The sequence below is a fragment of the Mus caroli genome, unplaced genomic scaffold (genome assembly GCF_978045245.1).
Source record: "Mus caroli unplaced genomic scaffold, Mus_caroli_1 scaffold_18, whole genome shotgun sequence".
NCBI lineage: Eukaryota > Metazoa > Chordata > Mammalia > Rodentia > Muridae > Mus > Mus caroli.
The window spans coordinates 56,861,113-56,877,164 of NW_028227273.1; the positions used below are offsets into that span (position 1 = coordinate 56,861,113).

The 16,052-nt window shown below is 43.9% G+C and overlaps 2 protein-coding genes across 8 annotated transcripts; one reads left to right on the forward strand and one right to left on the reverse strand.

Annotated features, from left to right (window-relative positions):
* Nucleotides 1-1,746: 1,746 nt before the first annotated feature.
* On the reverse strand, nt 1,747-14,633 carry LOC110283732 (RNA polymerase I subunit H). 7 transcript variants are annotated; one of them, XM_085833163.1, is made up of 4 exons: nt 8,785-8,883; nt 8,126-8,207; nt 3,160-3,235; nt 1,747-2,535 (listed from the first exon to the last, which is right to left on the reverse strand). In XM_085833163.1, the coding sequence occupies exon 4, from the start codon at nt 2,392-2,394 to the stop codon at nt 1,762-1,764; it is 633 nt and encodes a 210-aa protein (XP_085689289.1). In that variant the 5' UTR covers nt 2,395-2,535; nt 3,160-3,235; nt 8,126-8,207; nt 8,785-8,883; the 3' UTR covers nt 1,747-1,761. The 7 variants fall into 7 exon arrangements, with proteins under 7 accessions (XP_085689289.1, XP_085689290.1, XP_085689291.1 ...); XM_085833164.1 differs by having other exon boundaries at nt 8,400-8,870; XM_085833165.1 differs by lacking the exons at nt 8,126-8,207; nt 8,785-8,883 and adding an exon at nt 14,610-14,633.
* Nucleotides 8,899-13,465, forward strand: Polr1h (RNA polymerase I subunit H). The gene is made up of 5 exons (XM_021149195.3): nt 8,899-9,110; nt 9,192-9,339; nt 9,560-9,660; nt 9,826-9,935; nt 13,269-13,465. Exons 2-5 carry the CDS (start codon nt 9,204-9,206, stop codon nt 13,291-13,293), a joined length of 372 nt encoding a protein of 123 aa, XP_021004854.1. The 5' UTR covers nt 8,899-9,110; nt 9,192-9,203; the 3' UTR covers nt 13,294-13,465.
* Nucleotides 14,634-16,052: the final 1,419 nt, after the last annotated feature.

Sequence of the window (16,052 nt, forward strand, 5' to 3'; positions counted from 1 at the left end):
CTGTAATAAACTTCTTCCTTTAAGTTGCTCATGTTGGGTATTGTGTCACAACAACGAAAGTAGACACACAAATCTATATGGGCCTTGGAGTCTCTGCAGCCCCTCTTTCCCTGTTCTGGAGCCCTAGGAAGACATATATGAGCCTCCATACCTGGCAACCAGAATCACTTATATAACATGCCATAAGTGAAGCTGATGCATAGCCTGGGACATCTTTGTCTACATCCTTGCAGTTCTCTGATCTGAACACTAGCAGCTTCTGCACCCACTTGGTTATACAGAGAATATTGACTCTTCACCAGACTTCCTTAACCTTTGGTTTTGTTTGTGGTTTTTGGTTTTTTGTTTAAGACAGAGTCTCACTATACCATCTTGACATCTTGGAACTGGAAGTACTGGGTGTCTTAGCCAGGGTTTCTATTCCTGCACAAAACATCATGACCAAGAATCAAGTTGAGGTTTATTCAGCTTACACTTCCACATTGCTGTTCATCACTAAGGGAATTTAGGACTGGAACTCAAGCAGATCAGGAAGCAGGAGCTGATGTAGAGGCCATGGAGGGATGTTACTTACTGGCTTGCTTCCCCTGGCTTGCTCAGTTTGCTTTCTTATAGAACCCAAGACTACCTGCCCAGAGATGGTACCACCCACAAGGGGCCCTCCCACCTTGATCACTGAGAAAAAAATGCCTTACAGCTGGTTCTAATGGAGGCATGTCCTCAAGGGAGGCTCCTTTCTCTGGGATAACTCCAGCCTGTGTCAAGTTGACACACAAAACCAGCCAGTACACCTGGGCAAATGAGAAAAATCCCTCCTTCACCATTATTGAACTAGGTCTTCTCAGCTGGGAGAGCTAACATCTATGAAACAACAGTAATAATGTCCTACAATGTTCTTCATTTTCCATAAATCCCTTAAAGCTGTTCTCACTTTATAAATAAATAAGAAAGCAATGTTTAACAGGATAAACAGGGCTGGCAATGATTCAGTACATAAAGGCTCTTGTTGCCAAGCCTGATGACCTAAGTTGAATCTTCAGACGTAAAAGACAGGAGAGGACCACCTCTAACCTCCACATTGACTAGACACACACACACACACACACACACACACACACAGATGCACACTCACATGCATGCACATGCACACATGGACGCATGCACATATGCATGCAGTGCACGTATACACACACTACTCACAACAAATAACTATGATCTAAACACTCTTGAAAGGATAATTTGAACAAATATAAATTAGAAAATAGCTAGGCAAACTTTCAGGTCTAGACTATCTGCTAACTATGTATGTGTGTAATAGAAATCATACCACTCAGGGCTGGAGGGATGGCTCAGCGAGTAAGAGCACTGGCTGCTCTTCCAGAGGTCCTGAGTTCAATTCCCAGCAACCACATGGTGGCTTGCACCCATCTCTAATGTGATCTGATGCCCTCTTCTGGTGTGCCAGTGTACTTGCAGATAGACTACTCATTAAATAAACCTTTAAAACAAGCAAACAAACCCAGACAACCAGAACACAAAAGATAGATTCATATAAGAAACATGTTTACATGTTTTCAGACAGGTGGTAGGTATGTACACCTTTAATCCCAGGCTTTGGGAGATAAAGGCAGGCAAAACTCTGAGTTTGAGGCCAGAGTTTTCCAGGACAGCCAACCCTTCTCCACAACCCCTCTCCACACCCCTCTCCCCCAAACACACATCGCAGAAGAAACATGGTTCCATTAGCAAAGCTCTAAAACTTTACAGATCTTTTATTTTTCCTATTTGAGTTCTCAAAAAGGGTGGTACAGCTAAGAATCTCCTTCCAAAAGGTTTTATAATTGTGCTCAAGTCCTCTTCATCCTGAGATTTTTCCATAAGAACATCTACTTTAATCCGACTGGTACAGGATGGCTGGAATAGTGGGTATGCAACTACCCTCTCAAACTCTTTTTTCTGTTTCTTCACTTGATCACGCTTCTCAGGAAGTGGGATCTGGCTCAGGCTTTTTCTCAAGATTCTATCTTTGAGCCTCTGCTGTAGAAGTTCCCTCCCTCGAATCATGCGCTCCCGATGATCTTTAATTTGGAGCAGTTCTCTCTCGTGTGCCTGCCTTCTTTTCTGTGTTTGCGGCGGGATGCTTTTCCCCTCTAGCACAATTTTGGGTAGTGTTGTTTCACTGAAGAGTCGTGGCTGTCTCCAGGGTTTGTCTGTAAATTCTCTGGCATGGCCTGTTCTATGAATGTGCCTTTCTATTTGCTTCTTCTCTCTCTCAGGCACCCAATAATGCTGTTTCTGTCTCTCTGTGTGTCGTGGCGGTGGTGGTGGTGGTGGTTCCTCTTGCACTTTTGTCTTTGTTTCACCACCTGTGTCTTTTTTCATTCTCTCCATCATTCTTTTATTATAATACGACTCTGCTTTTGCAAGCCAGTAGTCCAGAGAATGAGCTTGCTCCTTGCAGAGTGCTTTGCTCTCCTCAAGGCATTTCTGAATTACTAAGTGTCTTGCTGCTGTTGTATGCACACCACCAAAACTCTGTCAAAGTGAGTTTTAGAATTTTGTAATTTTTCCTTTAAACATATGTAAAAGAAGTTTGCCTTCCCCAGTACTAGTATAAGGAGGGAGTCTTGGGCCAGGAGTGGTAGCATGAATCTTAACCTCAGAATTCTTAAGTCAAAAGCAGGTGAACACACATCCACCACCCCTTTTACTTAGAGTAACAGTTTACATTTTACACTCCATGCTCCCAGGCAAGCCTGGGTGTTCTCAAAGTAGATAGTGCCCATCACCAATAAATGACCAGTTTTTAAAGGGTATGCATCTGGAATACTTTACAAGAGTGGAAACAGAGCCGGGCGTGGTGGCGCACACCTTTAATCCCAGCACTCGGGAGGCAGAGGCAGGCGGATTTCTGAGTTCGAGGCCAGCCTGGTCTACAAAGTGAGTTCCAGGACAGCCAGGGCTACACAGAGAAACCCTGTCTCGAAAAACCAACCAACCAACCAACCAACCAAACAAACAAACCAAAAAAAAAAAAAAAAAAAAAAAAAAAAAAACCAAAGAGTGGAAACAGAGTAATGCCTCAAAGGGTCACCTGTGCTGAAGGATTTTAAACCCTGGGTCCTTTTTCTAAGTAGCTCCAAACTGTAGATTATTTACCAGGATCTTTTTCTCCAGTGGAGACTGCTGACCTTCTGAAATCCTAGGGTCTCTGGATTCTTTTGCCCAAGCCAATCTAAGAGATAAAGCAAAGGTAGATTGGAGTATGGGAGATACCACGTGTCTGCTTACCTATCATTCCAGTCAGAGATCTCAATGATTTGGCCAAGAACACGGGCCATTTCTCCATTGAGAAAACATGTGTATTTCCCATGGCACAAAAAACAATGATCATTTCTTATATATGAACTAAAAGCATACCTCTCCTGTGGACTCAATGCAAACCACTCAGAATCATTTATTTGGCACGGACAGAGGACAGAAATAGGCTCTTTGGTGAGGGATGGCCTAAGGACATCCAGACCAGATTGTTCAGTTTCAAAGCCTTTTTTGTCTTCTAAGATAATTCTAGTCTCTCGTTTGGCCAGCTCATTGTCTTTCTGCACTTTGTCCAGCCAGGCCCTCTGTGCTTCTATCAGCACGTACAGCATCTTTGCTTTGCTTTGTACTGAAATTCTATTCCTGTTTGATCTTCTGGCCCTCGGCTTGACGGACTGATACTGTTAATCATTCTTCACCCGGAATCCATTTTGAGACTATTCCCTGCTGAAACTCTGCAGGCAGAGATTTGTGGCCCTCTGGGTTTGTTTACCAGGCTGATGGCACCACAAGTGAAGATCACCAAGTTGTTATGACTCATTTCTGCTCAAAGCTCAGTTTACTGTGAGGTCGCATTTAAGCCACTGAAGCTGTCCAGCACACAGGTTGGGAACCCTCAAATTATAGTCAAAAGCAAAGCCTTTGAGAACTGGCAGGAATAAACTTGAACCATAATTCTACTATTTCTTCAATGTATGGTGCAGGAAAAGCCAACTACCTTCCATGTCAGTTTACTTATTTAATTAAAGGCAGATATAAAGGACCTGCCTCTCAGGGTCATAAAGAATGAATATAGCTTACATATAAACAGATTACATAGCAAATTCTCAGTAAACGTCAGCTACCTGACCTTTACAGGTTAAGTTGCCCTTAACAGGTAAGACAACTTTTGTTTGGTTTTGGTTTTTCGAGACAGGGTTTCTCTGTGTAGCCCTGGCTGTCCTGGAACTCACTCTGTAGACCAGGCTGGCCTCGAACTCAGAAATCCGCCTGCCTCTGCCTCCCGAGTGCTGGGATTAAAGGCGTGCACTATCACTCCCGGCATGAGACAACTTTTACAGTTAAGCCCCTTGGTCTCTATTAAATCCTCCTAGTACACCTCATCACAGTGATTCCCCCTTTCTCTGTGGAGTTTTCATTTTTACAACTCACTTAAAAATCCATCACTATTGGGGGCTGGAGAGATGGCTCAGTGCTTAAGGGCACTGGCTGATCTTCTGGAGGCCCTGAGTTCAATTCCCAGAATCCACATAGCAGCTTACAACTGTCTATAACTGTATTCCCAGGAGATCCAATGCCCTCTTATAGTGTGCAGACGTACATGAAGACAAAACACCCATATACATAAATCCTAAATCATATCATGGAAGAGAGAGCCCATGCCTGATGCTGCCTGGAAGCTGGATAGCCCAAAGGTCTAGGATAGAACCAAATACTATTGAAAAACAGAATTTAAAAGTCACTGGGTGGTGATCGTGCATGCCTTCAGTTACAGCACATTGGAGGCAGTGGCATCTCTGCAAGTTGAAGGCTAGCTCTGGCCTACAAAGTGAGTTCCAAAAACAGCCAATGCTACACAGAGAGACCTTCTCTCGAAAAACCAAAACCAAGATAAATAAGTCAATGAAATGATTCCTAGTGATACTCTGATATACTTTTAGACTGGAGCCTAGCATAGTCATCATCAGAGAGCATTCATCCAGCTACTGATGGGAGCAGATATGGAGACCCACAGCCAAATATTAAGTAGAGCTCAAGGAATCCTATGAAAGAGGAGGAGGGAGGATTGTATGACCCAGAGGGGTCAAGGACACCACAAGAAAATGGCCCACAGAATCAACTAACCAGGGCACATAACGGCTCACAAAGGCTGAACCAACAATCAGGGGTGCTGTATGGGTCTGATCTAGGCCCTCTGCAAATAAGTTATGGTTATATAGCTTGGTGTTATTGTCAGTCACCTAACAGTGTGTGTGTGTGTATTATTAAAGCTGGACTAGGCAACCCAGTAAGAGGAAAAGGGTCCCATTTCCTGATTTTGGGACCCTTTTCCTCTTACTGGGTTGCCTAGTCCAGCTTTAATAATATGAGAGGATGTTGCCTAGTCTTATTTTAACATGATATGCCATGTTTGGTTTATATTCCTGGGAGGCCTGCTTTTTTCTGAAGGGAGAGGGGAGGGACTGGGCGGAGAGGACGGAGAGGAAACAGCAGTTGTGATGTATCATATGAGACAAGAATAGATTTAAATTTTTTAGAAATCAATCACTATTAGGGTAGAGAGATGGTTCAGTGATTAAGAGCACTGGCTACTCCTTCAGAGTACCTACATTCAAGTCTCGTGACCAGACTTAGCATGGTAATCAGGTTGGCTGCTGGAGGGCTGAGGACACTATCTTTAAACTGGTACACATGACAGCTCATGGCCATCTGTAATCCAGTAACAGGGGATCAGATACCCCCTTCTGATCTCCATGGGCACAAGGCATGCATGCATGTCATGTACACATACACATTCAGACAAAACACTCAAAAGAAGTAATCCTAAAAATATTTGTAAAGATCGATTATTGATTACCTATATCTATAGTCACATTTTAATGTTGAAATTTAGAAGTGTGTGAATTATAATGTATATCTATCTACAAGTGATAAACTTCATAATATTAGAGAGGCTCTAATACCTAATATTTTGTCTGACTTCTTAGACATTCTTTTAAGATTTATTTCTATTTTTAATGTGTACGGCTGTTTTGTCTCTGTGTGTCTGTGTACCACATGCATGAAACCAGAAGAGGGCATCAGATTCTCTGGGACTGGAGTTACAATTGTTAGCTGTCATAGCTGGCTACAGCTGCCAGTTGGGAATTGAACCTGGGTTCCCTAGAAGAGGTTCAAGTGCTCTTAACTACTAGGCCATTTTTCAAGCCCTTCTTAGATACTTGCTTATTGTTTGAGATTGAAAAGATTACTATGGCCGGGCGTAGTGGCACACGCCTTTAATCCCAGCACTTGGGAGGCAGAGGCAGGTGGATTTCTGAGTTCGAGCCCAGCCTGGTCTACAGAGAGAGTTCCAGGACAGCCAGGGCTATACAGAGAAACCCTGTCTCGAAAACCAACCAACCAAACAAACAAAACCAACCAAACAAACATAAAATTACTAGGCTAGAGCTTGATGTGGAGGTCTCATACCTGTAAACACACTTAGGAGGCTAGATAGGAATACTGTGAGTTCTAGGTCAACCTGGGCTATAAGACCCTGCCTCCAAAAAAATAATAATGACCACCTCACTTGCATTTCTTCTTTATAAAATATATTTTTATGTATATGAGTGTTTTGCTTGCATGCATGCTTGTGCACCACATGCAGGCCACTGTGGAGGTATGAAGAGGGCATTCGATCTTCCAGAACCGGAGTTATAGATGGTTATGAGCACCCATGTGGCATGGATGCTGGAAAATGAACCAGGGTCCTGAGAGCAGCCAGAGCTCTTAACTACTGAGCCATTTCTATAGCCCTTGTTCATTTCTTGCACAAGGCATCTGTGGGAAGTCATTCTGGACTCCCTGGCCAGCGGCATCCATTATAGTACTATGATCCTAAGTCTCAAAATTCTAACCATTATCACACAGTAGCTAAGCATCTTTCCCACATAACTATCTCAGGATTAAATTCAGTAGTAAAGGGCTGAGCTATTAAGGCCCTGGGGTCCATCTCAGCAGGCATGCATGCACACACATGTGCACCCATACACACACAGACATACTTATTTTAGAAACAGAAGTTTGTTACATATTGAGGCTGGCTTGGACCTTGATCTGAAGCCCAAGATGGTTTCAAACTCACAACCCTCCTGACTCAGCTTCCCTAGTGCTAGGATAAAGGCATGTTCCATTATGCAGACATGCTGCATCTTTTTATTAAAGCATGTACCTGTGCCCCATGAAGTCTAGAGGTATATCCTGTAGACTTTATATCCCTGGCTCAACCACCGACTAGGGCATTTTCTCCATATTCTAACTATTATTCTGTATTAAAGAGAGAACACAGACTTCAACTATGCAGAGTCTGGTCTCAGCTTCCTAACCCTTGCACAGGATGCTAAATATGTCTTGAATAGACAAAGCTTTCGATGGGAAAGGAACATTATGCCTTATACTGCTTGTGCAGGAGAGGTAGCAGCCAAACCATGGTGGATGTCTGAAGAATGTCAAAATTTAAAGAGAAAGTGGGGCTAATTTTAAATTTCTACTTTGAAAGAAGACAGGTAAAATTTAGAGAGCACAACCATCATAGTCTTGGCGGTAGGGCTTTGCTAAACAAGCACAATGACACCAGTTTCAACCCTAAGTAAAAGGGCAGGGTCTGTCCTCTTCAGCATCTTTGGTTTTTTGAGACAGGGTTTCTCTGTATAGCCCCGGCTGTCCTGGAACTCACTTTGTAGACCAGGCTGTCCTCGAACTCAGAAAGCCCCCTGCCTCTGCCTCCCAAGTGCTGGGATTAAAGGTGCCACCACGCCTGGCCCTCTTCAGCATCTTGCTGAGGGTTTGTAACTACTTTTCCATGGCTTAATCTCACACTAACTGCACAGAAAGACAGACGGGGGTCTCTTCTATGAAAGAATACAGTTTATGTCCTTTAGAATGTGGTTATGTGACCAGACTTAGCATGGTAATCAGGTTGGCTGCTGGAGGGCTGAGGACACTATCTTCAAACTGGTACTTCTTTAGTACACGTTTTCCTTACGTTGTAGGCCTCAGGTGAATGAAACGACAATATTTTATTTTTACCCTATTGTTCACTTACTAGGTGGCAGGTATTTAAACACGAGTGAATCGGAGCTTCGGGGAGTGGAAGATGGTCTGCAAGCGAAAGCCAAGCCCAATCCCTAGTAAATCCAAAGAAGCACTTTTGATTAATAACTAACCTCACACATCTGGCAAGTGCCTAGGGAGATTAGAGCCCTAGTCTCACCAGTTGCACCACCTTCAAACTAAACTCCCTAAACTCTCTCTCAAATGCCTCATGTGTCTTCTGCCTTCACCCTCACCATTCCACACTCCTTATGAAGCTGACTCACTCAAGTGCTCAGAACTGCCCGAAGCCGTCGCGAGGAAGCTGGTGCAGCCAAGGGACAAACGGCCAGGAGGGCCCAAAAGAACGGTCAAGAATGCTTCTCGGTTTTGCTGTTGGCCACTGAGCAGCCGCAAAAGGACAAAACAAAAAAACCCAAACCAACAAAACCAAAACCAAACCAAACCAAAAAAACGGTCTCGGGAACCAGCAAGAGTTGCGGTTCTCTCAATCCAAGCGAATCAGTTGCTCTGGAAAAATCAGTCCAGTTTTAGGGGGGTGTTCCCCACTCCCTTCCCCTTGTTATGTGTAGGGTTCCCTACAAAAGCAATAATAATCCAGGACTAGTGCGGAGCGGGAAAGTAGCGTACGGCCTAACTCTGGCTACTCGCCTTAGCTTAGTCGACGTCATAGTGCCAGACTGCGTGCTACTGTAAATTCCCTTCCGCCAGAGGTTCGGTTTAAACTGCCTCCAGTATGTGCGCCATTGATTATGACGTCACGACCCAACGGCCACCAGGACGCGAAGACGCTCTAGCTCGCCGGGCGCACTCGTTGCCCGGCGCCTTGGGATCGGGCGCTCTAGCCCGCGTCTGGGATCGGGACTCTTATCAGTTTTTCGCCTACGTCGGACGAACGAGGTTCCCCAGCAGCTGAGGGTCCTACCTAGCACTCCAAACTCTTTGCTCTCAGAGGACCCAGTGGGAGGAGGACTCAGGTAAATTCCCTCTTGGGAAGCGATGGGGAACCTTCAAGGCCAGAATCCTGCGCCTTAATAATAAACATTCCTCTTTCCCAGCTCTCATCCGCCATGGAGCTGGCCCGCCCCCGCTCCAACTTTCAATCAGACTTGGATTTCTGCCCAGATTGTGGCTCAGTCCTGCCGCTGCCTGGAATTCAGGATACTGTCATATGCCCGCGCTGTGGCTTCTCCATCGATGTGCGAGGTGAGGAGCTGGTATGCTCAGCAAGGGTCCGGGTGGAAGGGTCCACGGTGGGGGTGACCTCAGTACTGGCTGGGCTTAGGGAGGTGAGACCTAGAACAGGAATCTGTCAGCGAGAGACATTGGGAAGAAACCGATGAGACTCGCCTGGGAGAGTGTTGCTGGGATTCGTTGCCTCTTTTGCTATTTCTACTGTTATTATTACTTTTTACTTCCTGTGCAGATTTTGAAGGGAAGGTTGTGAAGACCTCAGTAGTGTTCAACAAGCTGGGGGCTACCATACCTATGTCTGTGGAAGAAGGACCTGAATCCCAGGGACCGGTGGTAAGTTAATAAGGACCAGCTCCGACAGGGCAATGGAAAGGTGACTCTGGACATCTGGTTTTGCACTCCATTCCAGGAGAATGTCCAAGGAGTGTAATAGTCTGATTTCTGTACGGAAGCAGAGACATAAGACTAGGTCTCCATAACCCTTCTGTCTCTTCCTAGATTGACAGGCGCTGCCCTCGATGTGGTCACGAGGGAATGGCATATCACACCAGACAGATGCGCTCAGCTGATGAAGGACAGACTGTCTTCTATACCTGTATCAACTGCAAGTGAGAATATTTCCCCTCCCTCTCCCCAGTTCAGTGCTTGCAAAACAAAAAAATCAATGACAGATTTGTATTATTTCATTTGGTCCAGTCCATTATAGGGGGGTTTGTAGCCCTTTTTATTTTTATTATTTACTTGTTTTTTGTTTTTATATATTTATTTTTATTTTTGGTTTTTCGAGACAGGGTTTCTCTGTGTAGCTCTGGCTGTCCTGGAACTAATTCTGTAGACCAAACTGGCCTTGAACTCAGATATCCACCACTTGTCTCTGCCTCCCATGTACTGGGATTAAAGGCATGTACCACCACTGCCTAACTTACTTGGTGGTTTTTAAAGACAGCTCACTATATATCCAGGCTAGCTTTGAACTCTCAACCATACAGCCCAGGTTAACCTCCGATATGAAGCAGTTTCCAGGCCTCTGTTTCCTGAGTGCTGAGATTTAAACATGTGCCACTGAATTTGGCTTGTTAAAAAGATGTTTACTTTTTAAAAGTTATGTGTAGGAGTTTGTGTGTACCTATTTGAATGTGCAGGTGCCCACCAAGGCCAGAGACCATGGGTCCCTGGAGCTGGAGTTACTGGTAGCTCTGAGCCACTGGATGTTGGTGCTGAGAACTGAACTTGGATCCTCCGCAGAACGAGCTCTTAAGGGTTGAGCTATCTCAACAGCTCCCCTCGCACTCTTTTTACAGCCAGTGATCTAAACCTTTTAAGATGTGTGAGAAGAAAGCTGGGTGGGTGTAGTGGCATGTGCCTCAAAAGGAGGCTCATGCTTTTCAAGGCCAGCCTGGGCTACAGAGACTCACCAAAACAAAACTAGGAAAATGTAAAACACATGATGTAGGCATTGCTTTGCATAGTGGTACAACATGCTGAAGATTCCCACTAAGAAGGAATGACTTGACATTATCTTGCATGATTCAAAGAATGTGGTCTGAATAGTTTGGAGTACTCTTTGTCTTGGTTGCTCTGTAGTTCTATGTAATTGTGTGGTTTTCTGTATTTTCGCCTTTGCTTTTTGTTGTTTTCTTTCTTCTTGGGGTCCTGCCAGCTTTAATTCACGGCCCCAGGCATGTGAAAGAAGTTCTCTGCGCTCAGCCTGTAGGGCTAGCTCGCCTATATTTAGAATTGTCATTAAACTTGTTTTTTCTTCTTGATCTTCTTATCCTGCTTCCACCTCTCAGATTCGAGGATTACAGGCGTGTGCCACCATAGCTGTTCATGGTCCTGAGCTTTGGAAACTACATAAGCACTCTTACCAACTCAGCTACATAACCAGCCCCTTAGGTTTCCCAAGCTGAGATTTGACTTATCTTTTGTCAATCTGGAAATGTATCGGCTATTATCCCATTCCAATATTGCTTGTCCCCAATGTCCTCACATTTCTTTTTTTTTTTTTTTTTTTTTTTTTTTTTGGTTTTTCGAGGCAGGGTTTCTCTGTGTAGCCTTGGCTGTCCTGGAACTCACTCTGTAGACCAGGCTGGCCTCGAACTCAGAAATCCGCCTGCCTCTGCCTCCCGAGTGCTGGGATTAAAGGCGTACGCCACCACGCCCGGCTCCTGTCCTCACATTTCTTATTAGACTTTCACATCTCTCATCTTCTGTATTTTCCACCTCATTTCTGTTTATATTGTCTTCTGGGTAATTTCTCCAGATCTTTCTTTTTTTTTTTTTTTTTTTTTTTTTAAAGATTTATTTATTTATTATATGTAAGTACGCTGTCAGATACTCCAGAAGAGGGCATTAGATTTCCTTATGGATAGTTGTGAGTCACCATGTGGTTGCTGGGATTTGAACTCGGGACCTTTCGGAAAAGCAGTCGGTGCTCTTAACCACTGAGCCATCTCGCCAGCCCTCTCCAGATATTTCTTACAGCTTATTAATTTTGTCTTCAATTTGTATGTGTTTATGGTGGTGAGAGTGTTGTATGTGTAGTATATTTGTGTTCATGTGGATGTATGCATGTATTTGTGCAAGTGTGCATATGGTGGACAGAGTTAGACATTGGGTAGCTTCATTAAATGTCTTCTCTCTCTCTCTCTCTCTCTCTCTCTCCCTCCCTCCCTCCCTCCCCTTCCTTCTCCTCTCTTCTTTCTGTTTTGAGACAGGGTTTACTATATTCTTGGATGGTCTGGAACTCTTTGTAGACCAGATTGGCTTCAAACTCCCAGATACTAACCTGCCTCTATCTCCAGAGTGCTGGAATTAATGATGTGTGCCATCACCTCCAGTTCTCCACATTATCTTATGAGGCAGTCTGGAGCTCAGTAGGGTGGCTACCCAATGCATTTTGGACATTCATTCTGCCATTGTCCTATTCTTCCCAGATCTAGTACAGTCCTTTCTGTACATGTGGACCACCACACCCAGCATTTTCTTTACTTTTAAATAGATCAGGAGTCCAGACTCAAGTTTTAACCCAGCTGAACCATCTCCTCTGCCTCTCCTTTACTACTTTTTTCAAACCTCATGATTCATCCAAACAGTTAGTTTGCTGGTCGTTTTAAATGTTTCAATCATTTCATTTAACACTTATTATTTCATGTATATGAGTGTTTTGTTTGCATGTATGTAAGTGTACTATTTGCATGTCTGATACCCAGAGAGGTTAGAAAAAGATGTCAGATTCCCAGGACTGGAGTTAAAGATGGTTGTGAACCACTGTTTGGTTGCTAGGGATCAAACCTAGATTCTCTGTAACAGCAACAAGTACTCTTATTTAACCAGTGAGCCAACTCTCCAGCTCCCATTATTCATTTAAAAGTGCTCCTTTTGAGCCGGGCGTGGTGGCGCACGCCTTTAATCCCAGCACTCGGGAGGCAGAGGCAGGCGGATTTCTGAGTTCGAGGCCAGCCTGGTCTACAAAGTGAGTTCCAGGACAGCCAAGGCTACACAGAGAAACCCTGTCTCGAAAAAACAAAAAACAAAAAGTGCTCCTTTTATTCTTTAAATGTATGTTAAGTATATTGAAAGTGTGTGTGTGTGTGTGTATTCTGATATCCACCGCTTCTGAGGATCTGATACTGCCAGTTTCTGCTGACCTTTTCATGGTACTGTTTTGCTTTGTAATTTTTGAGTGTGAACTCCAGGTTTCTTACAGTGTGGGTGAATGCAGCACTCCCAGCATGGATAGGGTTCTTTGAGAAAGATCTGTGCCACCATGTCCAGCTACAATTTTTTTTCTTTTCTTATGAGGTACAGTTTAGCCTTTTCTTTTTCTTGGCTAGTGATTTTCTGTCCTAGGGAATCTTTGCGTACTTCAAAGTAATAATTAGATATCAGTTATTAGATATTCTTTTTCGTTAAACATAACGAGTCTTCTTCCTCCATAGGTTTCAGGAAAAGGAAGATTCTTGACCCCTTTTTCTGGCAACCCAGCAACAATCCTTTCCTCCTCTTGGAAGTGAAGATACTGGCCTTTGATGCCTTCTTGGTCCCCTCCGGTTACCATGCTTTGTTCTCAGAATAAGATCGTCGACCCAGAATACTCCTCTCCCTTTTGAATTTACTAAAGTTATTTTTCTATGAAGCCTTGATGTTATGTGTGTTACTCTTAATCTTTTATTCTGGTCAGCCTGGTGATACATGCCCTGTAATCCCAGCACTTCACAGATAGATGAATTACATAAGGAATTCAGAGCCAGTGTGAGCTATCTAACGACATGACTAAAAACTAAAAAATAACAGTAATCGGTCTTATTCCAAAGGAAATTTAGGTGAAGTAGAGATATAGATATAAAAAAAGAAAAAAATATAATAAAATAATGGAGTCTGGAATGAGGTTCTTACGGGTCTAAGAGATTCCCCACGACCATAAACAAATTAATAAGAGGCTTTATTAAATACTCATGGCACCAAGATTGCAATTGAGAGCGTTCCCAAGAAGCAGCATCAAAGCTTATAAAGTTAGAAACCACCAGATTACATATATTCTGTCTACACATAGGCAGAGTCTAATTTTAGCATATGTCTTGCAGTTAGTTGTCTTAGCCATTGAGCAGAATAGGTAAATTTGATTACAAAAGCAGAAATAGTCTTATGGCCTATTATCTTGCTAGAACAGCAAAGTTTACAAGAGCTGTCAATTTAAGAATATTTTTTTCTGCAAGTATAATACAGTATCATTAGTGTCAGGGACTGGTGCTTGCCCATGGGATGGGTCTCAAGTTGGACAGGGTTATTGGTTGGCCACCCCTTAGCCTCTGCTCCATCCCCTGTGCCTGTCTTTCTTATAGACAGGATAAATATCGGGTTCAAAGTTTTGTGGGTGGATTGGTGTGTCTATTGATCCACTGAGGTCCTGCCTGAGTACAGGAGGGGGGCTCTTCAGATTCCATGTCCCTGATGTGTGAATCACGGCTAAGGTCACCTCCATTGATTCTTAGGTGCCTCCTCTATCCCAGGTCTCTGCCTCATCCTGGGAAGTTCTCCCCCAACCCCTCAACCCTGCTAGTTGCAGATTTCCATTCATGGCCATCTAGCCAACTCTCCTGTCCTTCCCCACACTGGATCCTGACTCCACCCCATTCCCCCACCTTCCCAGTTCCCTTCCTCCATCTGATTTATGACTATTCCCCCTTCGAAATGAGATTCAAGAGTCCTCACTTGGGCCATGGAGTGTACTGTGGTACCTGTATTTTGTGGATAATATCCACTTATAAGTGAGTACATACCATGCATGTTGTCCTCTGAGAGGCTCCACCCAGCTGCTGACTCGATACAGATACCCGTAGCTGCCGGGCGTGGTGGCACACGCCTTTAATCCCAGCACTTGGGAGGCAGAGGCAGGCGGATTTCTGAGTTCAAGGCCAGCCTGGTCTACAGAGTGAGTTCCAGGACAACCAGGGCTACACAGAGAAATCCTGTCTCAAAAAACAAAACAAACAATAATCAAACAACAATCAAACAATAGCCAAACAATGGAAGGAGCTTGGGGACTCTTATAGAAGAATAGGAGGAAGGATTTCAAGCCCCAAAGGGAATAAGAACATCATAGGAAGACCAAATGAGTCAACTAACCCTTAGGACTCTCAGAATCTGAACTACCAAGCAAAGAGCATACATGGGCTGGACCTAGTCCTCCCCCCACATATGTAGCAGATGTGCAACTTGGTTGTCATGCGGGTCCCAAACAACTGGATCAGGGACAATCCCAAAAGCTGTTGCTTGTACATGGGACAGGTTCTTCTAGCTGGGCTGCCTTCTCTAGCCTCAGTGGGAGAGGAAGCACCTAGCGTCGCTGAAATTTGAAGTGTCAGGGTGCGGGGATACCCAGGGGGATCCCACCAACTCAGAGGAGAAGGGGAAGGGGATGGGGGAAGAATTGTGGGGGGGAGTTCCTGGGAGAGGGGCAGTGAGCAGGATGTAAAGTGAATAAAAATAATAATAAAATAATTCTTTGTTGGGTGGTGGTGGTGACCTTTAATCCCAACACTGGAGGAGGCATAAGCAGGTAAATTTCTGAATTTGAGGCCAGTCTGGTCTACAGAGAGAGTTCCAAAAGGGCCAAGGCTACACAAAGAAACCCTATTTGGAAAGAAAAAAAAAAAAAAAACAAACAAACTTCAATGTCTGGTAAAAAAAAAAAAAAAAAAAAAAAAGGTAGGTGGGCTGCCAGGATACAGTTTGTACAAGCTAGGAGCTTACAAATTAGAGCCCCCTGCCCCGGTTTGGACTCTCGAGCATAGTAAGCCTAAATGTAAACCATTACAAGGACAATACAAAAAAAGATGTACTTATATGTATTATACATATATCTTATCTAAATCTAGTTTGTCATTGTAAGGAAACAAAAACTGGTATTTTGGGATGGATAGTGGAGAGATTTAACAAAATTTAACCAGATGAATTTGAATGTTATTCTGCCCCCTGCATCTAACCTTTGCATTCCTCAAACTGGGAGCTAAATGGTAATCTAGGTGTTTCACGCTTTAATCTTAGGGCCTACTACAGTCAAAAAATTTCAGGTTTAGTGTACCTTCACTGCGATATCAACAAACAGGGAGATGGCTAGAACCCACTGTATTTCCTGCTCCTGGAAAACCGTTCCTTGACAGAATGATAAAAAGGAATTTGGAGATAGCTCCCTGTCCCATCTATTTTTTTTTTTTTTTTTC